Source organism: Lepisma saccharinum, chromosome 19, assembly GCF_977018435.1.
Source record: "Lepisma saccharinum chromosome 19, izLepSacc3.1, whole genome shotgun sequence".
Classification (NCBI taxonomy): domain Eukaryota; kingdom Metazoa; phylum Arthropoda; class Insecta; order Zygentoma; family Lepismatidae; genus Lepisma; species Lepisma saccharinum.
In genome coordinates, this window is record NC_139247.1 from 16551001 (window position 1) to 16573311 (window position 22311).

General features: G+C 38.4%; 1 protein-coding gene across 1 annotated transcript in view; it reads left to right on the top strand.

Annotated features, from left to right (window-relative positions):
- LOC146003080 (sodium-coupled monocarboxylate transporter 1-like) overlaps positions 1-22311 on the top strand; it is a 196058-nt gene that overhangs the window by 159476 nt on the left and 14271 nt on the right. Inside the window, exons 6-7 of the mRNA XM_083141251.1 lie at positions 13454-13672; positions 17722-17840. Coding sequence (XP_082997377.1) covers positions 13454-13672; positions 17722-17840 — 338 coding nt within the window. The remainder of the gene's footprint in view (positions 1-13453; positions 13673-17721; positions 17841-22311) is intronic.

Here is a 22311-nt window from a genome sequence, read left to right on the forward strand (position 1 = left end):
TTTCTGAAACAGTACATTTGGGCTTTTCTTGGCATTGTGAACAAACAGCTGTACAGGATCCTAGATGTCTAGAAACATGATCATATTTTTTATGGCAAGTTTCACAATAGAAATTAGCGGAGAATGCAGCTGTAAGAGATGTTATAACATTAAAATGGTTGTTTATGTACACCAAATTTAAAGTTTCGCGCCTAGGTAATAAAGGACCTTCATATATCACATCATTCCCGGAAAATCCATTATATACGGTAATCTTGAAATCAGATAAATAGTCCTGAAATTTTTGAATTTCGGTAGTTCCTCCACCACCATTCAAATTTTCCCCAGCTTCTCTGCACAGTTTATCCACTTCTTCTTCCATAACACATTTATGTTGTCTAACATATTGATAACGTTTTTTAGGTTCATTTTTGTAAACATTAATACCTCTTGCCACAACCAACGCATAAGCCAAACACCTGCTATCGGAATTTTTAATAGTTATAATTCCTTTTTTTAGTTTACAGAATTGTTCCCCATTCATTGCATTTTGGCGAACACGTCCTCCCCCTCGTGGCATTTGGACATGATGGAGATATACATAGAAATTGTTGTCAGAAAGAAATGTTGTATTGCTCTGCAATACTTTTTCCAATGCTGCCCACAATATCTCCATATTTACCGCCTGTGCTTCCCGAAAAGATAACCAAAAAGGGCGATCAGGGTGATCTTCATTTCTGATAGTAATACCAACTTGGTCATGCTCGGCCACATCACGTAGAACATATTGGACCAGTTCTTGCAATCCCTCCTGAACCCATATCACCGGATTCTCATTGTGTGGTCCCCCTCGCAACCGAGCACGCACCATTCGTCCTTCCATATTGAATCTTTGGTAACGCCTTTTTGTCTCTTCTATAACTTCAACATGATGTAACACTGCATCATCGCCACCGCCTACCTGTTTGCACACTTCCGCTTCCTGAATACAATCCCGAAGAACCATTTGGTATAACGCTGGCGAAATATGATTTGTACATTGCTCCAATTCTCTAGTGTCTAAAACAGATTCTAAATGGAAAATATCTCCACATTTTTCATCGGTTGTTCCAATACACCCAAATATCCCTGTATCCTGGTTGTTATACTTGTTAGGAAACATTTCAACATGTTGGTTGGTCTCACTAGAAATAGAGACAGAGGGTCTGGATTGATTGCTGTTAATAGCAGTAGAGGTAGAGGGGGTAGAATGTTCTGCTGACTCAACATTAAAACCGCTACGACAGAATGTAACATAACACCAGTTGCATCGAATTTTTGCTGACGCGTAGGAATGGCGTAGAAATTATTCATTCCTACGCGTCAGCAAAAATTCGATGCAACTGGTGTTATGTTACATTCTGTCGTAGCGGTTTTAATGTTGAGTCAGCAGAACATTCTACCCCCTCTACCTCTACTGCTATTAACAGCAATCAATCCAGACCCTCTGTCTCTATTTCTAGTGAGACCAACCAACATGTTGAAATGTTTCCTAACAAGTATAACAACCAGGATACAGGGATATTTGGGTGTATTGGAACAACCGATGAAAAATGTGGAGATATTTTCCATTTAGAATCTGTTTTAGACACTAGAGAATTGGAGCAATGTACAAATCATATTTCGCCAGCGTTATACCAAATGGTTCTTCGGGATTGTATTCAGGAAGCGGAAGTGTGCAAACAGGTAGGCGGTGGCGATGATGCAGTGTTACATCATGTTGAAGTTATAGAAGAGACAAAAAGGCGTTACCAAAGATTCAATATGGAAGGACGAATGGTGCGTGCTCGGTTGCGAGGGGGACCACACAATGAGAATCCGGTGATATGGGTTCAGGAGGGATTGCAAGAACTGGTCCAATATGTTCTACGTGATGTGGCCGAGCATGACCAAGTTGGTATTACTATCAGAAATGAAGATCACCCTGATCGCCCTTTTTGGTTATCTTTTCGGGAAGCACAGGCGGTAAATATGGAGATATTGTGGGCAGCATTGGAAAAAGTATTGCAGAGCAATACAACATTTCTTTCTGACAACAATTTCTATGTATATCTCCATCATGTCCAAATGCCACGAGGGGGAGGACGTGTTCGCCAAAATGCAATGAATGGGGAACAATTCTGTAAACTAAAAAAAGGAATTATAACTATTAAAAATTCCGATAGCAGGTGTTTGGCTTATGCGTTGGTTGTGGCAAGAGGTATTAATGTTTACAAAAATGAACCTAAAAAACGTTATCAATATGTTAGACAACATAAATGTGTTATGGAAGAAGAAGTGGATAAACTGTGCAGAGAAGCTGGGGAAAATTTGAATGGTGGTGGAGGAACTACCGAAATTCAAAAATTTCAGGACTATTTATCTGATTTCAAGATTACCGTATATAATGGATTTTCCGGGAATGATGTGATATATGAAGGTCCTTTATTACCTAGGCGCGAAACTTTAAATTTGGTGTACATAAACAACCATTTTAATGTTATAACATCTCTTACAGCTGCATTCTCCGCTAATTTCTATTGTGAAACTTGCCATAAAAAATATGATCATGTTTCTAGACATCTAGGATCCTGTACAGCTGTTTGTTCACAATGCCAAGAAAAGCCCAAATGTACTGTTTCAGAAACCAAAATAAAGTGCACTGATTGTAACAGATTTTTCTATGGTCAAAAATGTTACAATAATCATAAAACATGTTACAATAGAAAAAACTCTCTTTGTCAGACAGTAAAATGTTGTGAAAAATGCCTGAAAGCGTATGCTATCCGTACAAACAGAAATCCTCATATATGTGGAGAGAAATTCTGTGTCAGCTGTAAAAATATGGTACCATCTGAACATCTATGTCACATCCAAAAAATTTATAGCAAACAAATATCTTCTCTTATATCAAAAAAAGCAATGCTTGTTTTCTACGATATTGAATCGAGGCAGGACACAAAACTAGAAGGCACTGAAAACAAATTTCTGCATATTCCAAATCTTTTGGTGTGCCAAAATGTATGCTATAATTGCATTGAGAACAAAGATATGTCTCAATGGTGCAGTGTATGCGGAAAAAGACAGCACATTTTTGATAGTACAGAACCTGTTTACAATTTTCTGCAATTTGTTTCAGCTCACCGCACCAAAATTAACAATATTGTGTGTATTGCACACAATAGTAGAGGGTATGATTCGCACTTTGTACTGCAAACTATGATCGAAAAAATGAAATGGACACCGTCTGTGATCATGAATGGAGCCAAAATATTATCTTTGAAGATGCACAATATCCATTTCATAGATTCTCTCAACTTTATTCCAATGGCGCTCAACAAATTACCGAAAGCATTTGATCTCCCAATGTCCAAAGGGTATTTTCCTCATTTTTTTAATACTTTGAAAAATAAAGAATATGTCGGATGTATCCCTGGTACTGAATTTTACGCTGTTGATTCTATGATGGAGAATCAGAGAACCAGTTTTTTGGAATGGCATAGTGAACAACAGAAAACAGGGGTAGTTTTCGATATGCTGAAGGAGTTGAGAAAATACTGTGTAGAAGATGTTAATGTACTACGTGCTGCCTGTTTGAAATTCATGACCACTTTTGAAAAAGAAACAACAGTGAACCCATTATTGGAAGCCATCACCATCGCTTCAGCTTGTAATAAAGTATTCCGTAAAAGATTTTTGAAAGCAGAACATATAGGAATTATTCCTAAAAACGGATACAGATGGTGTGATATTCAGTCTATAGAGGCTATTCAATGGTTGGTATGGGAGGAAAAAAAGCATAAAATCGAAATCCAACATGCAGCCAGAGGACCAGAAGTAAAAGTTGGAGGAAATTTGAAAGTAGATGGATATTTTAAAGATCAAAAAGGGCAAGAGCATGTATTTGAATATCAAGGATGCAGAACACATGGTTGTGTCAAATGTTTCCCTACTTCACGTACAGAACCTCTTCATGATGACCCATATGATACTTTGTCTTTTCGGTATGAAAGAACAGAAAATAAAATTACCAGATTAAAAGCACTTAACTACATTGTCCATGAGATGTGGGGGTGCGAATTTCACCAGCAGTTGAGAAATAACAAAACCATGAAACATTATGTTGAAAAACATCCGTTATCAATTAAAGCCCCCATAATTCCCCGGGAGGCGTTTTATGGTGGTAGAACTAATGCTACCAAACTACATTACACTGTGAAAGAAACTGAAACAATTCAATATAAGGATGTATGTAGCCTGTACCCTTATTGTTGCAAAGTTAAAAAGTTTCCAGTTGGCCATCCGGTGAAAATTTATGTGGGGGAAGAATGCCCCGATATTTATTCTTTTGAAGGGCTTGTCAAAGCAACAATACTTCCACCGAGAGATCTGTACCATCCTGTGTTACCATATCGAACCAATTCAAAATTAACTTTCCCTCTATGTAGAACTTGTGCCGATGAAATAAACCAGGCGGAATGTAACCATACTGCTAGGGAAAGAGCTATAACTGGAACCTGGGTTGTGGATGAAGTTCAGAAGGCAGTTCAAAAGAAATACAAAATTTTAGAATTACATGAGGTATGGGAATATAATGTTGAACAATATGATCCTGCAAAAAAATCAGGTGGTGTTTTTGCAGAGTACATCAATACATTTCTCAAAGCAAAAGTTGAAGCAAGCGGCTGGCCATTGTGGTGTATTGATGAAGAATCCAAAAAAAAATACATAGCTGACTATTTTGAAAAGGAGGGTGTGTTGTTGGATGAAAACAGAATATGTGCTAATCCTGGATTACGAAGCTTAGCAAAACTTATGCTGAATTCATTTTGGGGTAAATTTGGACAGAGAGAAAACCCTGGTCAAGTTAGTATTATCAACAATCCTAAGGATTTTTTCGATAAACTAGAAAATCCCAATGTTGAAGTACATCAAGTTATACCTATAAATGAAGATATGTTGATAGTTCACTGGCAATATCTCGAAGAATCTGCACTTCCATTATCGACTGTAAATGTAGTTATTGCAGCATACACTACAACACATGCACGATTAGAGCTTTATGAATATTTGGATACATTAGGCGAAAATGTATTGTACTATGATACCGATAGTGTTATTTATATTCAAAGGCCAGGTGATGTTGATCTGCCTGTTGGAGACTACCTAGGGGAGTTAACAAATGAACTAGAACTCTATGGGAAAAATGCTTATATCAGAGCATTTTCATCCAGTGGGCCGAAAAGTTATGCATTTGAGGTAGTAAATCCAGACAATACTAATGTTACTACTGTTTGCAAGGTGAAAGGCATATGTCTAAACCATAAAAACAGCAGCACAATCAATTTCGAATCACTCACCAATGCTATTCTCAACAACACCTCCTCTTTAACTTTACTCAACTCGAACAAAATCGTACGCACAAAAACACATTCCGTTGTTAGTAAGCCGGAAATAAGGGTTTTTCAGGTGGTATATACCAAAAGAAAAAGATGTGCATCAAATTTCGAGACTTTACCATATGGATTCAAACAACAGAAAACAGAATGAGTTAATTTTGTAATGCAGTGGAATATATTTTTATTAGATTAAGTTAATGCTATCCTTAGTAATAGTATATCTGTGATTTGGTCAACATACAAACTGGATACCAAAAGAAATCTCATATTATATGCAAATGTTAAAGCTTTTCATTACCAAATCTGTTACTTAGTAAAAAATAAAAATGAAAACCATTCATTTGAAACCATTTGCTGTCATTGAAATATAATTATGCAGCCGCTATAATTTTTTGCTTATTATCAGTGCAAATCTGATATTATGTTGTGCACTTTAATGATGGAGTGAGTGACTAGTTGACAAGTTGGTTCTTCGGTGCAACGTTGTATGGTACAAACGGCTTTGTGCCCCTCTCCAACTTAAAAAAAAAAAAAGGCCCCCACAGATGGTAGCCACGTTGATGTCGTTGTGGGGCTTTCTACAAAAAGCTACCTGTACCAAGCCCAAAAACTTATTTTGAGATGGCGAGTAAAAACTTTCCATGCCTGTTGACCTTTAGTTTCCTCAACACACATACCCCAGTTGTAATCGAACCCTCGACCCCCCTTTGGTTTCAAAACACATCTGTTTGTGCATAATGGCTAATCGAGACTGTTAACGCATTTTTTTTTTAAAATTCGATACTATTATTTATTTTTGGTTTTAAAACATAGCATACATTAGTGGTAAAATCTTTGCATTGTAATCAAAAGGTTCCAGGTTCGATATTCGTTGAAACAGCTTTATGCATTACGGTTAATCGGGACTGCGTTAAAAAAACGCCAACATTAGCCCCTTGGTTGCAAAACTCCAAAATCACCCCATTTTCTATTTGTGTATCAAAAATAATCGGGAATAGTAACTCACTTTTTAAACAAATCAATGTTATTCTGCAAATTTGCCAGCATTGGAACCCAAAACCTTTTGAATACTAAACAACAATATCAGCTATTTTGTTTTGCTTTTTGAATATCTGTTCGTGCTAATCGGGACTGATAACACACTTTTGTAATCAAAGGGTCCCAGGTTCGATACTCGGTGGAGGCACATAGTGGTCCGAATCACCACTTTTCAACTGTAGGTCCAATCGTGATTAGTCTTGCCGTGCATAAAACGGACTTAAAAAAAAAACGAACTCAATCTATCAATCAATCAATATTGTCTCTACCAGGAATCGAACCCTCGACGCCTCTTGTTTTACAGAGCAATAACCTTAGCCGCTAAGCTTGCGGGGGGTACAGAACCTTCGGCGCCATCTTTAAATCATTTCTTCATGTCTTTGAATCATACGCAATGGTTGCGCGCGCATTTCCTCTACACACACACAAACACGTGTTAGGTTAGCATACATCAAGAAACAACGTGACAAATCCATTGACCCCCTCCCCCCACCGCTTCCGATGTCTTCAAGGTGATCACACACGTTCTGCTGACTCAACAATAAAATCGCTCGTGGCCCGCTACGACCGGATGTAACATAACACCAGCCGCATCAAATTTTTGCTGACGCGTAGGAATATAATGCTGCCATTACTACTGTACGATTACACAATATTCCAGTCCAAACGTTAACTTTTTGCGGGTACTGTGTATAATGTTCCCTCATCCAGTGGGGATTCTCAGTGGCCCAATACCTCATGTTATGCTGGTTGACAGATCCGCTCAACTCAAAGGTAGCTTCATCGGAGAAACAAATCCACCACAGAAATCGATTATTTCTGTCGAATCGTAGCGTCATTTCCTCGCAGTATTCAAGTCCACGCGGCCTTCACCGTGGTAGATTACAGGCAGCTCCTCACGCCGAACCGACCTGGTGGCATGATGAGTAAGCCGACTGTGTGTGTATCGTTGTTGGTTGGGAACTGCTCAAGCAGCGAACTGCCGACGCACGTCAAGGTAATCGCATGCCCGCATAGAGTCGCCAGAGGGCAGACCAGTCGCCTTCGAGCGGTCTATGGGAGCGCGGAAGAAAAACAAATCGGGCCGTGACGTAAACAATAAACAATTCAGATGTTTATGCTTTTCTACATTGGAAACGGAGAAAAGGCGGTGGTGAGCGGGTAATAAAGTTCCAGTCACCACAGAGGCGAGAGGACTCACCTAAAACAAGCACCCTGATAGGAAAAATATACTACTACGTCCCCGTCGTTGTTCCTGGGTTACGCGAAATGTAGTACAGAAACCAGGTTTTTTCTTACGTACAATCCGATTCTACAATACAAAATAGGGGTTTCCATTTCAAATTTCACAGTTGCCCCCGCCCCACCCCCAGGGGGTGGGGGTGGGGAATCAAGTATGATATCATTGAATAGCTTTCTTTCACTTATTAAACAGGTATTTTTTTGCTTTCCGATTCGATGTGTATTTCTCACTATACTTGACCTTTCCGGGACTTTTGGACCACCCGGTTTGTATAAATTGATTACAATTGTGCAAACATTTTAGCAAGAAGCCTTCTATGGATAATTCTAGTTTCGTTTCCCAGAGCTTTGACACATTTTTTTAGAAACTAGCTTCTCAATGTCCGCATTATATTTTTGTGAGCAGCAAACTCTTAATGCAGACAACAAATATTTGTCAGTCATTCTTTATCGTTGGGTTACTTTATTAATCTTCATAATGGAGAAAGCTGTTCACCAAGGCAAGTGCTGCCAAAATCACTAAAACTCCAGCAGCAAAGTCTCTAATCGGAGGTTACTGCTCTGGGAGATTTGAGAAAGATCTAGAGACAACCACCCCGAGATATTTCTCTATCAATACGAGTCACATTGTAATTCAATATATTCCATTTGGATGTCGGATTTGCATTCGCAGCATCAAAAGAGAAAAGAGCAGAGCAGTGAACAAGAAAATTGCCATTCACACTCTGTGAAGTCTTGAAACCTCTTTTCAAATTCATCAAGTAGTATATTTACTTTGGACAAGTATTGACTTAAATGAGGCTCACATATTGACCACTGATATTCCTGACAAGTTGGAAAATGACTGCAATTATAAATTATATGTTGCTAACTGAGATGAAGGAAGACTGTACCTTTGCAAAATGGTCTCCACTTCCTTAAAAATACATTCTGTTGCGTTAGGGAGAGAAATTATATCAAGCAGATATTCTGTCACATTTAGATGAGAATCAAATCCACGAATAAATAGAGTTAACTGAGCTACCCCACAGACGTCCATATATTGTCATCTATTTCGAGCGAAAATGCAACAAATCCAACAATTTTCACTGTTCGTTGTTATCGCCTGCTAAGTCATCAATCCTCTCGTCAACTGTATTTCTGATTCTTTTGTTTTAATTTTGTTTCGATTTTTATTATGTAGCGTCGCTTTTCTGCCAATTTGAGCTAATAGCGACGATGAGAATGGGCAATTATTAGATGAAATTGATGACTCCTGGTGTCGTAGAACGCTGTGTTAACCACTCTGCCACGGAGGTTGGCAACTGAATTTAGTGAGAAAGAAATATTTCTGAATGAATTCGCTTATGAGGGCACAAAATTTACACGCTCTTCACTATTTACTTCACAAGGAAAGTATGCAATTTCCCATTTTACTTGAAAAAGCATACATTTCAGTTCGATATCTCTTTTTTTTTAACTACCACAAGGTTAAGGAATCGACATGGTCGTCTGAAACGTTTTAAAAAATTGACGTTCCTTCAAGACAAACCCTTCACAATGGTGGAACTAACTCATTGGCAACCGAAAATATGCACGCTTCCCTCTCCCAACCAGCAAGATATTCTTGCACTTCAGAACTAAACTGTCAACAATTTGCTTAATCGATACCACACCCTCACCTTAATAGAATGCCAGAACTTATCTGCCCAGGAAAAATAGGTGAATCTTCGGAAGGTCGGTTGAGTCGGGGCTTGTTTTTCGTCATAAGAAATTGCGGGATAACTGCAAGTGTATAAATAATATTGCATGCATGAATTGTAAGCAGGGCCAAGGCGGGCCGCATTAAGGGATGGTGTGGGCCGCGAGTTTGACATGTATTGTTTAGAGTATCAGTGGCAGCTAAACGCACGGCCATGAAAATAGGCGGCTGGGCAGAATTGCGCTGGTGCCACATGTGGGAAAAGCAAAGCAAGAGCGGGACAAAAGTTGCTGGTTCCCGCGCACTGTGTGGCAACGTCAACTGGGCTGCGTTGCCTAGTTCGAGCGTCAGACCAACCTCTCTCCGGGGCATACAGTTATCATCCCTGACCTTTCGAGCAAATACTGTCAGTTTGTATGTTACTAGCCTGGCTCCCCACACTTTACCTCCGCACTCGAGGTTCTGTGCACTTCGTACTTGGCTCTGATTTGTCTAGGGGTATCTTTCTTTGTACGACAATGCACGTGGGTTGCTACAAGTCAACATAATTATATAATTAACTACAAGAGACAACGGATAACCTTTGCGAAACCTTATTGCTATAGGGGGATAAATTACCTTGTCCAGCTTTTGTGAAATTAAAAACGGAAATTTTGGATAATTTCTATAGTTTAATTAACGTAAAATTTAGAGTATATACATGTCGTTTCCGAACGTTCATTTCTCTAATTATTTATCGGGCCAAAACTCTAATTTTTGATGTTTGAATCTCTATTGTTTGTACCTGGATGCTTTACATTTCATGAATTACATCGGAAGTACGCTTGTCACAAGGTAGACTCGCGTTTCTCCAAGAAACTTCTTAACAGGCGCTAGGCCGCCCGACGTGTACATTTCTCAACCTCCACGGTGACAAGGCACTAGGCTGCCCGGCGCACCGTAATTACTTTCAAAATAACATCCAGTACAAACTACCTTTTTACCTGTAAACTGGATACCAAGGCACTAGCTTGCCCGGCAATCCAATCTCTTACAGCATCCGTTTCGGGAGACCTGTCCTCCGGTCCTAGCTAACCGAAGCAAAAACAGCCTCTCCCTTCCAAGTCTCAGTTCCAACAGCCGACCTCCCCTACTCTCATCTGGGAGTTTATATACGTTTGGTTGGCGTCTGTTGCCAACGGCCCTTCTTTCAAAATTTTTAATCTTTAACAGCTAAACTGCTCGCCTTTTCCTCGAACGTTCGTAACACGAAGCAAGAACAGAGAGCTACATGGTATTTATACATGGAATAATATGAACTACTCTTGATTACCCAATTAAGTAACATATTAATAAATATTTCAATAAGGAAAAGAAACACTGTTGCCCTGACACGGGGGCAGGGTAACATGTATCACATGGATTACAAAGACCAACTCTACAACGAGATCTTTCATTCTCTTAAACCTCCGAACACACGGGGTTATGCTCCGACGTGGCAACAGCTCGAACTTCGGACACCCACCTAATTTCATGGCCGTGCGTTTAGTGTTAGAATGATAAAGACTAACCTGTAGATATCAACATGGCAAAAAATTACAAAATGATAAATTTTATCAAGAGACTCACAATAGCATAGCAACAGGTAACAGAAGTGTGGAACAATGTATAATAATACCGATGCGGAGTTTGAACTTGTAAATTGTTGAAAGTGAGTACGAAGAATAAAACTTTTATTAAGGATAAACAGAGAATTTTGTTTACCACGACTGAAGTTCAAATCACCAACCGTGAGACCTTCTATAAACAAAACCACCTGCATGCAGAAAGCATTGCAAACTCATAGAAGTAAAATAATCCACACGAAAATCCAGCGTTGTTACAGGATTCATTACGTAAGGTAAAACAACGGCCAATTTGTAGTATGGGATACGCTGCCGCAAATGACGTCTCGCTCTAAACCCAATGCTCTTTCCTTTGTACTTATTGCTTCACCTTTATGGTTAACTCTTTGCACCAGTAATCATTTCCCATAAATTTGGCTTCTTTCTTGCAAGCGAATTGAATATATTTTACTTTCATTTTTTTAGACAAAATTATATAACATGGTAATGCATATTTCTAAGGTTTGATATAGATAGGAATGTATTTGTAATTTGTTTGTAGATTTTATGTAAATTGTATCTTATGAAATAAAATATATAATGGGCATAAACAGCCATATGCAATGCTGTAAGTCCAATAAATATATTGATGAGGATGATCAAAACAAGACAAAGAAAGTTCGTAAATTTATTGCTGTTAGAAACGTTGACAAGCATCCTAATAACGATTTTTGTTCCGACAAATATAGTGCACTTCGTAAAATAACTTGGTGACATGGCAAGGCAAGATAAGTGTGAACATTTTGTAGGAATATGCATTGTAACTTTCAATGAGCTTAGAAATTTCTGTACATATTGATATATTATAACATTGGTTATTTTCTAAAATTAATCCTGTGAACAGCAAGGAAGCCACTTTCAGCATGGCGAGTTCTATGCGTGCGGGAAGGTCTCCGTGTTCAGTGATACATCGAATCGGTGAGACTGTTTGTTTACAGGTCTCAGGGTTGGTGGTGTAAACCACTTTAGTGACTATCAGAATCTTTTGCTCACGAAAAGAGGAGCGAAGGGTAAATTCCTAGACAGACTTGCAGGTACCTTAAAAAGTGCCTTATTGCGGTAGGAACGATGAGGAACATAAATGTTCGAAAATCATGCAATTTTAATCATAAAAGTTACGACTGTAAAGACAAATTTATCTATATTTTTGTAGCCAGGTAGGAAAAAGTGACGATATTGCTACATACAGCTATTAAGAATAGCACAACAATGTTATTGTAACAGTTCGGTCTACAGAAGTGTGGATATTAGCATTGTAACATAGTTTTCTTTGTGTTTTCTTAAAGATAGGGACCTGGGGTTTAAGGTTTTATGTTTTATCTCAAGGTGGTGAAATTTTCATCACTTTTTCGTGTTATTTTCCCAAACTTTGCATCTTTTTTTTTAGCACATTTTTCCTGATAAGTATACACCTTCATTGTTCTTTCAATATAGTATTTTCACATACAAGTCACTTGGCATACCCCTCTTCGTGAATCATGTATTGGAAATGATTTTCTGAGGAAATTATTTTCCATTTATTGCGCGACAAATATGGGTGTTAAGGCTCCAGCATGGCGGTAGATGTGCACCCAATTCAGGGCTAGAACACAGAAGCTTTGCTCGGTGATACAGAAAAGTTCCGATAGAAAGTGAAAAACCATGGCAAACATCCGTTTACACGTGGTTTCATGTAGTTGTCGCAAATTTTTCATGTATAACACGCACCATAGGTTTTATGGATAGAATTTTGAAAAACGTGCGCGTTATAAACGCGTAAATATGGTACATTTTTTAAAGCTCAGAACACAATGAGTGTTCGCGTGGTTTTTTTTAAAGCACAAAATATGTTAAAATTTGTGAAAAATACAATTCGCATTTTATGCCTAATTCACGCTATTTTGCGATTTCGAATGTATGAGAAATGTGTTTAGTTCATACCACTGCACATAGATTAAAATATTTTGCAACAATTACCATTTTCCGGTGTTATTGCACTTACGAAGAACCACTATTTATAGACCGTGAGCCAACCTAAACCCTCTACCTCCGTTGCTCCTGTCGGCTAGCACAGCCAACCACTTAACTCTGAATGGGTCTTCTGGCTTTCTATTAGATGAGCTCATAGGCGTTTGGAGATTTTGGGGCTAATTTCTGGTTCTGGGCAGTAGTCTCCATATCGCCTACGAAACTACACCAGTGCTTGTCAGCTGTATTCAATATAGCTTGAACACCTTTCAGTATTATTTATTCAGTCTACATAATTTGCTTGACTCACTGAAATCAAAGGATTTTGAGCATTCTACCAGTCAGAGAACCTCAAGGAAAAAAACAACAACCTTAATTTAAAAAAAAAATATAATGCTTGCTAATATTCAATTAATGTGATTAGTTTGAAATATGTATATACATTGAAAGCTAAATCTTTGTATTTTACAAAATTCTCGTTTCTGAAGTTATTAAATGTATTCTAGGTCCCTTCTCCTCAACACACCCCTCGTTACCTTCATCGTGTGCCTGGCGTGGATTGCGGGCATCGTGATGTTCGCCAATTACGCAGACTGTGACCCTCTGACTGCTGGCTTCATCCGTAAGAAGGACGAGATAGTACCTTTCTTCGTGCTCCACAAGTTCTCCTTCCTGCCAGGAATGCTGGGGCTGTTCGTCGCCAGTCTCTTCAGTGGAGCTCTCAGGTACCGTAAGTCCAAATTGTGAAGTGTCGTCCTTAAGTGGTTAAACATTTTTGTACAGATGGTACACAGGTTGATTGAAATCGCTATTTAAATCATTCTAATTAAATAATTTATACAATAATGTGCATAAGTATTTTGTAGATATCACAATCACTTTTGATGAAAGTACATTATTCTCGTAATCATTAAATGGTGTTTATTAGCCTCTAAGAAACAAAAAGGCAAGAAATAAAATACATGTAGTGATGGTGTGAAACTCATACGAAGTGAAATGTAAACATATATTTCTCTTGATTAAAAATTAATAATCTTTATAGGCAAGAATAACAAACATTTTGTGTAGAAAAGTATACAAAATACTAATCATGTCAAACCATAAATAATGTCATTATCATTAAACTGAAAATAAACATGGCAGGTGGTATTTTGAAACTACCAATAAAAAAAATTCCAAAATTCGGCCACAAAGACTATAAAAATATTTAATTTAATATTTTAAGTTAGACTTATAGAGCAGATCCAGAATGTTTATTATCACTGGAAGAAATGGAAGAAAATTTACTAAAAATTATTATAGTTTCATTAACATACTCAATAAATATTTCTATAGTGGATACAGTATCAGAAACAGAAAAATGTTTATTTACATATACGTAATTTTTTAATTGCTTTAATCAAACTGTTCAAATATGTAATTTACAGGGCCGTTTACTAGAAAAAAGGCTTTCTATAAAAACATATATCGATATGTATTTTGCCGAAAAAAACATACAAACAATTTTAAGTGTTTTTTTTTAAAGAAATCGATTTAAATAAAAAATCAACAAAAATGATTTTTTAAAAATAAAGATCATGATTTTTAGACACCGTGTACACAAGGCATGCAATATCCAGAAACGTTGACTTTACATAGAGGACATGAAGGGAGCAAACTTCCCTTAATAGCCTTTGCTCGTTAAGGCTTCAATACGAGCGAGCTCTAAAAAGGAATAAAAAAATTGTTGTATGTGGATACAGCCACGAGATATAGCATCATCACCGTTGCCACAGCTGTGTATTTTTGTTTTGGATTTAGTGATTTGGTTTATTTTACTTCACTTCTTGTCACTTTGGGTCATCGGGAAGATGAGCACTAGTGATGGTTATGATGAAATTCATGAATGGACGGACACCCACAAAGAACAGTTTGGGATTCGAACCTGGGACCCTTGTCGTCGTAGCGTGCTGTGATTTTGGAATAAAGAAATAGATTCTTATGAAATAGTATGAATTTCCGTTATCAAATTTTACTTTTCAAATATATGTTAAACTACGCACTCAATAGAAAAATGGTTTCTGGAAGAGTTGTTAATTTTTGTACGTGCAATACGAATATGAAACAAAAAAAAATATTGAGTGACTCACGACATTCGCTTTTCCCATTAAAGTCAATTAACTTTCATTTGAGACATTTTTCGAAAACGCTTAGCTTGTGAGATATTTCGGATTATCAATTTAGATGGTCCATGCTGCAAATCTTATTTAATGTTTTCACATTAAAGATGGGGATTGTTAGTTTTGCACTGCATAGTGTTCCTTACATTGACTGACCACACAGTTTGTCTACAGCGAGCAAAACAATTTTTCCTCTCTCCAAGACAAATAATACATGTCAGTGACCATCGTCATCCTGTACTTCACATGACACAGATTTACGATTCTCACTGACATTTATTATTTCTGTCTGAAAGAGAAGAAAACATAACATTTGTAGCGATTTTTGCAAAGCTAGGCAAGGAGTGTGAATAGCTATAGTTTTCTTTCATGGAAAAGCGTCAAATGCTGTGAGTACCACATGACCGTATGGTAACTAATGCATACTTCGATGGAAAAAGTTAACATCAGTGACATCAGCCTGGCAGCGTCTGAGTTGGTGTGATATTGTATAATTGCTTAAACCTGCAGTGGTCTCGGGGATCACAATAGTGACCCACTCGTATATTTTCACGTCCTGCTGCAATTCGGCAACACTCTGGACCTTGGTTCCCAGCCTACATTCCTGGAACAGTCCAGGGACTATGTTCGTTCATCCGTTATTTGAAATGTATCAATTGTTGACTTATCAGAGTTAATATTTCAGTGGAGCACAATAGTGATCCACGCGACCATTGATGGGAGTGTTTTCGGTTACGTAGCATTTTTGTACATAGAGTACGTGTTTCTAAAATCTGTTATAACTATATGTCCATATCACCAAAAATCTATTTTCGAAATTTTTGGAAAACAAAATAAAAATAGTAAGATCCTAAGATGTGTATTTTTGCTTGGTTTCATCACATTATGTAAAGCACTAGATTTAGAATTTCCTTCCCACTGAACACTCACATGTGTCAAGTGAAATAACTTATGATTTGCTTTGTGAAGTGAACCAGAATACTTCAAAAAGGACATTATCGCTGTATAATTAGAGACGTATTGATCAATAATGGATAATATTCTCAATGACAAGAGTTTTTCCTCACGCGACGACTGCACTGTTAACGACCGCAAAAATAAATGCCAGTGGAAAACACAAAACTCTTCTGTAGCATTTCATACATGCAGGATATAAAATGGTGTTTCTCGACAACTTGCAGCTTTGAAACTAGACATCAACAAGCAGTGAACACGCCAGGAGCCAGACGTCCCCTGGTCGACCACCTTGTGGGTACAGAAAATAAGACAACATACATAAATTCCATTATGGCTTAATATGTGTGGTACACTTTTTATGGTACGGCATTAAGGCTATATTATGACATGTGACTGACGCCGGATGCTATTTCTGTCCCCTCCACATCACTTCTGTTACCCCATTAATTTTTCTTCCGGTGCCGTCACTTGCAATGAGCAATGTGTTATTAAGGAAAAATGTTCGTCTTTATGCTCTCTACACGTTGTGAAGCTTGCCGGCGGTGAACAATAATACTCCGTTAAATTATATACGTACATATATAATACACAAGAACCCATTCATACGCATGAGGACAAGCAGGAAAATATAGGAATTGTACCTTCAATTGCATTTTACTTATTTTATTATGTTCATATACGTACACTGTGTATTTAAAAAAAATATTGTTTATTAAAAGTAGTTCGGGAACAATCTCCTATTTTTTTTTTTTACAAATAAGGAAAAAGCTAGCAACTCGTCTGGTGTGAAGTGGATGGATAGCCCTTTTTAAGCAGATACTGGCTGCATCCCGAAAAATCATAACGGTGGGCTGGCTTCTGATTGCGTCTACTTTCGTTATATTTCTTATCGTTTTGTAATCAATATGTTCCTAGTTTGATATTCCGTAGCAGCAAATTTCAATGGCAAGTTTATCCAGCGCGGATTTGTCTGATAAACATTCTTGTCTATGGAACTCTGGTATTTTATTTGGACTTTATTGAAATGTTACTTTACTGGAACGTTTTCGTTCTTTGTGATATAACGATGTTCTCACCTTTTATAAACTCAAGTCGTCTCCTATGGACAAGGGGATACAGTACGCATTGCTTTCCATTAAATTCGCCAAGCAGGAAGATGAAGAATGGCAGGCAATCGATGAAGACGTGTGAAATGAAGATGGAAGCGACGAGACATAGAGAATGAACAAATTGTGAAAGTCACTTCATCAAATCAGTCTGCCCAGCACATCACTAGGTAGTCCTCCTAGACAGTCTGGTTTCTTCCACTTTGCGATCTTACTACTCATATTGACTCCTTCCCCAAAACAAACCCTGTGTTGGAGACGATCGGCATTTGGCCACATAACAAAGTAGAGACCCAGTCTCTGAAACGTTGGTTATATTTAATAAATCAAGGAGTGGTTAGAAATTAAAACAATTAAATATAACTAAAAATAGCATACTTAAGAATACATAAATTAACAAAAGATGGACAATGACGATGAATTCTTATATCTGCATTGGCAGGTTTATATTTTTGATTGTACAAGTTTTATGGGCTAAGTGGCATAGAGCATCTACAGCCTGAACTATGCCAATGAATAAAGAAGTTCTAATAATTTTGTTATCTATTCCAGTTCAGTGTCTTCGCTGTTAAACGCCCTCGCCGCAATCGCATGGGAAGATTTCCTGAAGAACATTCCGAAGTTCAAAGGCATGGGAAGCACAGCCCAACTCAGGGTGACGAAAACCATTGGTACATATACTTCTTCTTCCAAAATATACATTAATTGTTATGCTTATTTGCAATCTAGCATTGTTGTATGCATCTTGTAGTTCTAATAGCGTTACAATGAAGGTATGCTCTGTAGTGTGTATTTCTATACTCGTGACTAGTATGATTGAATGAATGAATTTATTATTCCATATAAACCATATACATTGGTATTTGGAGGGTTCAGTACAGTTCAGAAAAATATATATAGTTACAAAATTTCTATAATTTACAATTTAAGTATTCACTAACTCTATAATATTCCTCGTTTAATATTACTTTTTTCATTTTTTTAACCTTGTTATATTTTCTGCTTTTATATCATTTGGTAGGTTATTGAATATTTTAATTGCCATCTGTTCGGGTCCTTCTTGAACTATGTTAGCCTGGTGAAGTATGACTTTAGAAGCGGTTTTTACGGGTAGAGTCCAGCACAGATATTTCTGCCGTGCGATGCGCGACAGAACTAAAGAAGCAGTGTTGCTAATGGAGCAGATAGAAAAATCGCTGCAGTGCGCCGATGCACAGCTGTTACGTACAACAAGAAAATTAAAGAATTCAGGTCTATCTAACGTTGAGTTTTAAACGTCATGCATTATACCAGGACTAGGATTAATATGTACTAACAAGTGGCTTTGTATGTAGCTTAGCTACATACATATGGACTAAAAATTCGCAAAATATGAACTAACACATACGTAAAATTACCAAAAATGCTGCAAAGAAGACTTCTTCATACGATTCCTTATTTGAGTGATTTCAAACAAAATAAAAAAATATTATTTTTCATTGCATTAATGCACTGGTGGCGTTCTAACTGTTCACTCCCAAAATCCGTATACACTGGTACGGAACTGCAACGGCAGATAACAACATGCCAACGTGTTAAACCGCGACAATTGGACCACAACACTCCTCCTCAAGCAGTATTATTATTTCCTCTCTGTAATCGGCGAAAGTCGGTTGCCTTTGTTCTACATTTACAAACGATGCCGGCCTCCACGTCAGTAACAAGTACATATACTGCCACTAGATGATAAGCTGCGCGGCTTTTTCTTTTGCTATGAACCAGGGCTGGCGCTAGTCATTTTGCCTCCCTGGGCGCCTGGGCGGTGGCGGTAGATGCCGCTCCATTTCGAACCCCCCCCCCCCGCCATTACGCAGCAACGGGAAATTGAAAATCAATATATTCCTAAGTAAAACATCAAAATATAAAATAAATAATGAGACTGCTTATGCTATTTCAATACTATTAAGCGCAAAAGAATATCTCGCTCGACCACAGTTTTCAATAGGCTTATTTTTTTCTTCTCTTCAAATTTTGCCGCCCTGGCCGGTGACACGGTTCGCCCTCATCTTCCGCCGGCCCTGCAATGAACTTGGTCACCCATCAAAGCATGGCAATTTTAACACAGAAAACAATATGCATCGCATTAAGCAGCAAAAATGACAGCCTCCTCTTCCTCCACCTAAATCCCATCTTTCGCAGCAAACGTCGCAAACTCTCTTGACTTCCCGCAAAATGTATGTCCGCCTGTAATTTGACATGCAATTTTTTCAATGTCGGCACTTCGTTTTCACGCAGAGCGTAGTCGTATATGCGCCTACGGATAACGTTTACATCGAAAGCGTCCACTGACGATTTGGTCGCTGGTCTTTGTCGTTCTTTCCCGGGAGTGTGGAATGATGTGGAGGGGCCTTCTGACATCTCAAGAGATTGTCTTTCGTTCATGATAGCCCTGATTGTTCGTTCAGGAACTCCAGTCGCAGCCGCTGCTCTCTTGCCAAAATGCTGTATTGGGATGCTAACACCTTCACTGGCTTCCTCCTTCATGAACTCGTGCACGTTGCTTAGAATTTCCCGAGCTTGGCTATGTAAGGTTTTTGATTTCAACTTTGACAGAACTGAAGGCATTATGGAATTTAACGTTCATTAACAAACACACACTTTTACATACACACACGCAATACACGCACACAACGTCAAACCGGTAAAATACTTAGTATAAAATAAAAATATGGTGCATCCAATCCAACAAAACTCACCGTCATTTTACCTGACTTTCCCCTTCCGTGACAGAAATAGTGCTTCATTATTACAGTTGGCAACACTAATTACTAGCTAGCCAATGAACATGCACTGCATAAAAGAAGCAACCACTACGCCGTGCTATATTGCCACATTACCGTCCCTGCCGAACGTCGTGAACCGCGAGCTGGTGCGCTATTCAGTTGTTTTCAATGATGTTTGCGCGAGTGTGTCCAGGAATGGAATGACAATATGGCAACAATAGCGAAGGATTTCGAGCAGGGTGATACTAAGATACTAAGAGATACGTGATACTAAGAGAGAGGGAGACGAAACGAAAATTGGTATGTACGCAACGGCAAATTTATGTGTGTTGTACTCTATACATTATGTGATTACATTGCTGTTCTATCTTGGACAATTCAAGATATTGTGATATGAATAATAACGACATTTTCATTTGTATGATATTAAGGGTCGAGGAAGGAATTTTAGTCCTGGTTCCTCGAAACTTCACTGTTTTTTATTAGGAAAGGAGGTCGCAATATCTTCAAAATTTTGAATTTACAAGAGCGGACAAAAAAAAAAAAAAAAAAAAAAATCGTCCCATGCTATAACATGGACTCATTGGAGTGACTTTGAATCGAAACAGGAATCGATGCAACTGAAGCAAATGGGCACCAACAGCCAAGAAGCTCAAAAATCTGCTTGGATCGGTACGTGGTACTAGTTGGTTGGTTGATTTAGTGTTTTAAGTCCATGTTATGCACAGTAAGGCTAATGGGGACTGGACCTACAGTTTAAAGTGGAATCTGAACCACTATGCGCCTCCACCGGGTATCGAACTAGGGACCCCTTGATTACAAGGCGACGACGACGATGTACTCGTGTTTCAATTTTTAGAAGGTATACAATTCCAAAGAACAGTTGTAGAAAAATGTGAATCTGATGCCAGCAGTTACGGAGAAATGCCCATAGGCTAAAAAGTGATGACTTTATTCTTGGGTAGAACAACCTCGTCTCATGTACCTCGTATTGCATACACTGCCATGAAGGATAAAGGAACGCAACTTTTCAACATATACAACCATGGGCGTACCCAGACTTTTGCCAGAAGGGTAGGGGAACAAACAGTTTTTCAATGGGACAAACAACACTTTTCCCGAGGAGGGAACAATACCTTTTCAGGGAGGGCAATGCTTTATTTTGAGTTATTCGAAAAGATAATAAAATCTAATTTGACTTGATTCTTGTTATTCAGCGTTGCTTGACTGCCACCTCTTGCTAATCGCAGCGGTGTGGATGAGTGATGATATCGTACAAAATCCAAGGTAGATTTTGGGAGATCGTTACTTAAGACTACGACAGCCTGAAGCAACTCGCCTGCTTAGCAAGAGGAACACAAAGGGTAAGATGTGACACCCCAGATAAATGATGGAACACCCAAAACATTTAATAGAAAACACTTCTACTCACTGGACAGGCAAAGTGAGGGCATGATAAAGGAGTGTTCGTACCTGTAGTTCTGTTGAAATACTCTTCTCCGCTGGTCCTAGTCGATGTGGTCCTACACTGAAATAAAACGTTCTAGAAAGCGCAACTCTGTGCTCCAAACACTAGCGTAGTCCCGTTATTCTAACTATATTTTCCGACGACAACTCTTTTCTTCGCTAACAACAACTACTGAGCTCTATCGCAATTACTACATCGGAGATAAAACTGAAAGCAACTGAGACTGAGCTATTCTCACGCGAACTATTTAAATGGAATTCGAACTTCTAATAGTTAAAACCGTTGATGAGACCGCGTTTGTCGCCAACGGTGCTTTTTGTGGATAAAGCTGATTTTACTCTACTACATATTCTTCCGGCCTTATACCGTGTCAGCGGAGTTTTACAACTCCACTGACTGTCGCTGGCGTAATCTGCTTGTAAGAAGCTAACTGCCAGCGCTTTGGCCGAACCCCTTGACGAAGTGATTTGCTTATCAATTTATGACGCCCGGGGGTCCTGGGTGGGATTCACGCCTTCTGCGTGATACGATATGATGAAATTGATGAAGGGACTCGATCCCGAGGCTCCTGGCGTCATAGGGCGCTGTGATAATCACTCCGCCACGGAGGTCGGCGAGAATAACAGTTATTTTATTTCCACCCTAACAAGCACAATGAAAAGATTAATTTTTCACCATTTGTTTTTCAATGTAGGAAGTGCGCCTTGACCTACCGCTGGATACGTCCATGACTCCTACAGTTCACATCATGCCCAAGTTACTCTTCCTATTAAGAGACTTTAAAATTATTCTCATGAAAAATAAATACCATACACAGTGTACCTACATTGGAGTGGAGAATGCTGAATTTTTTTAAAGGTAAAGGAAGAAGCGGACATCGACTACTTATCTTGGAAATGCACAATGTGTGTG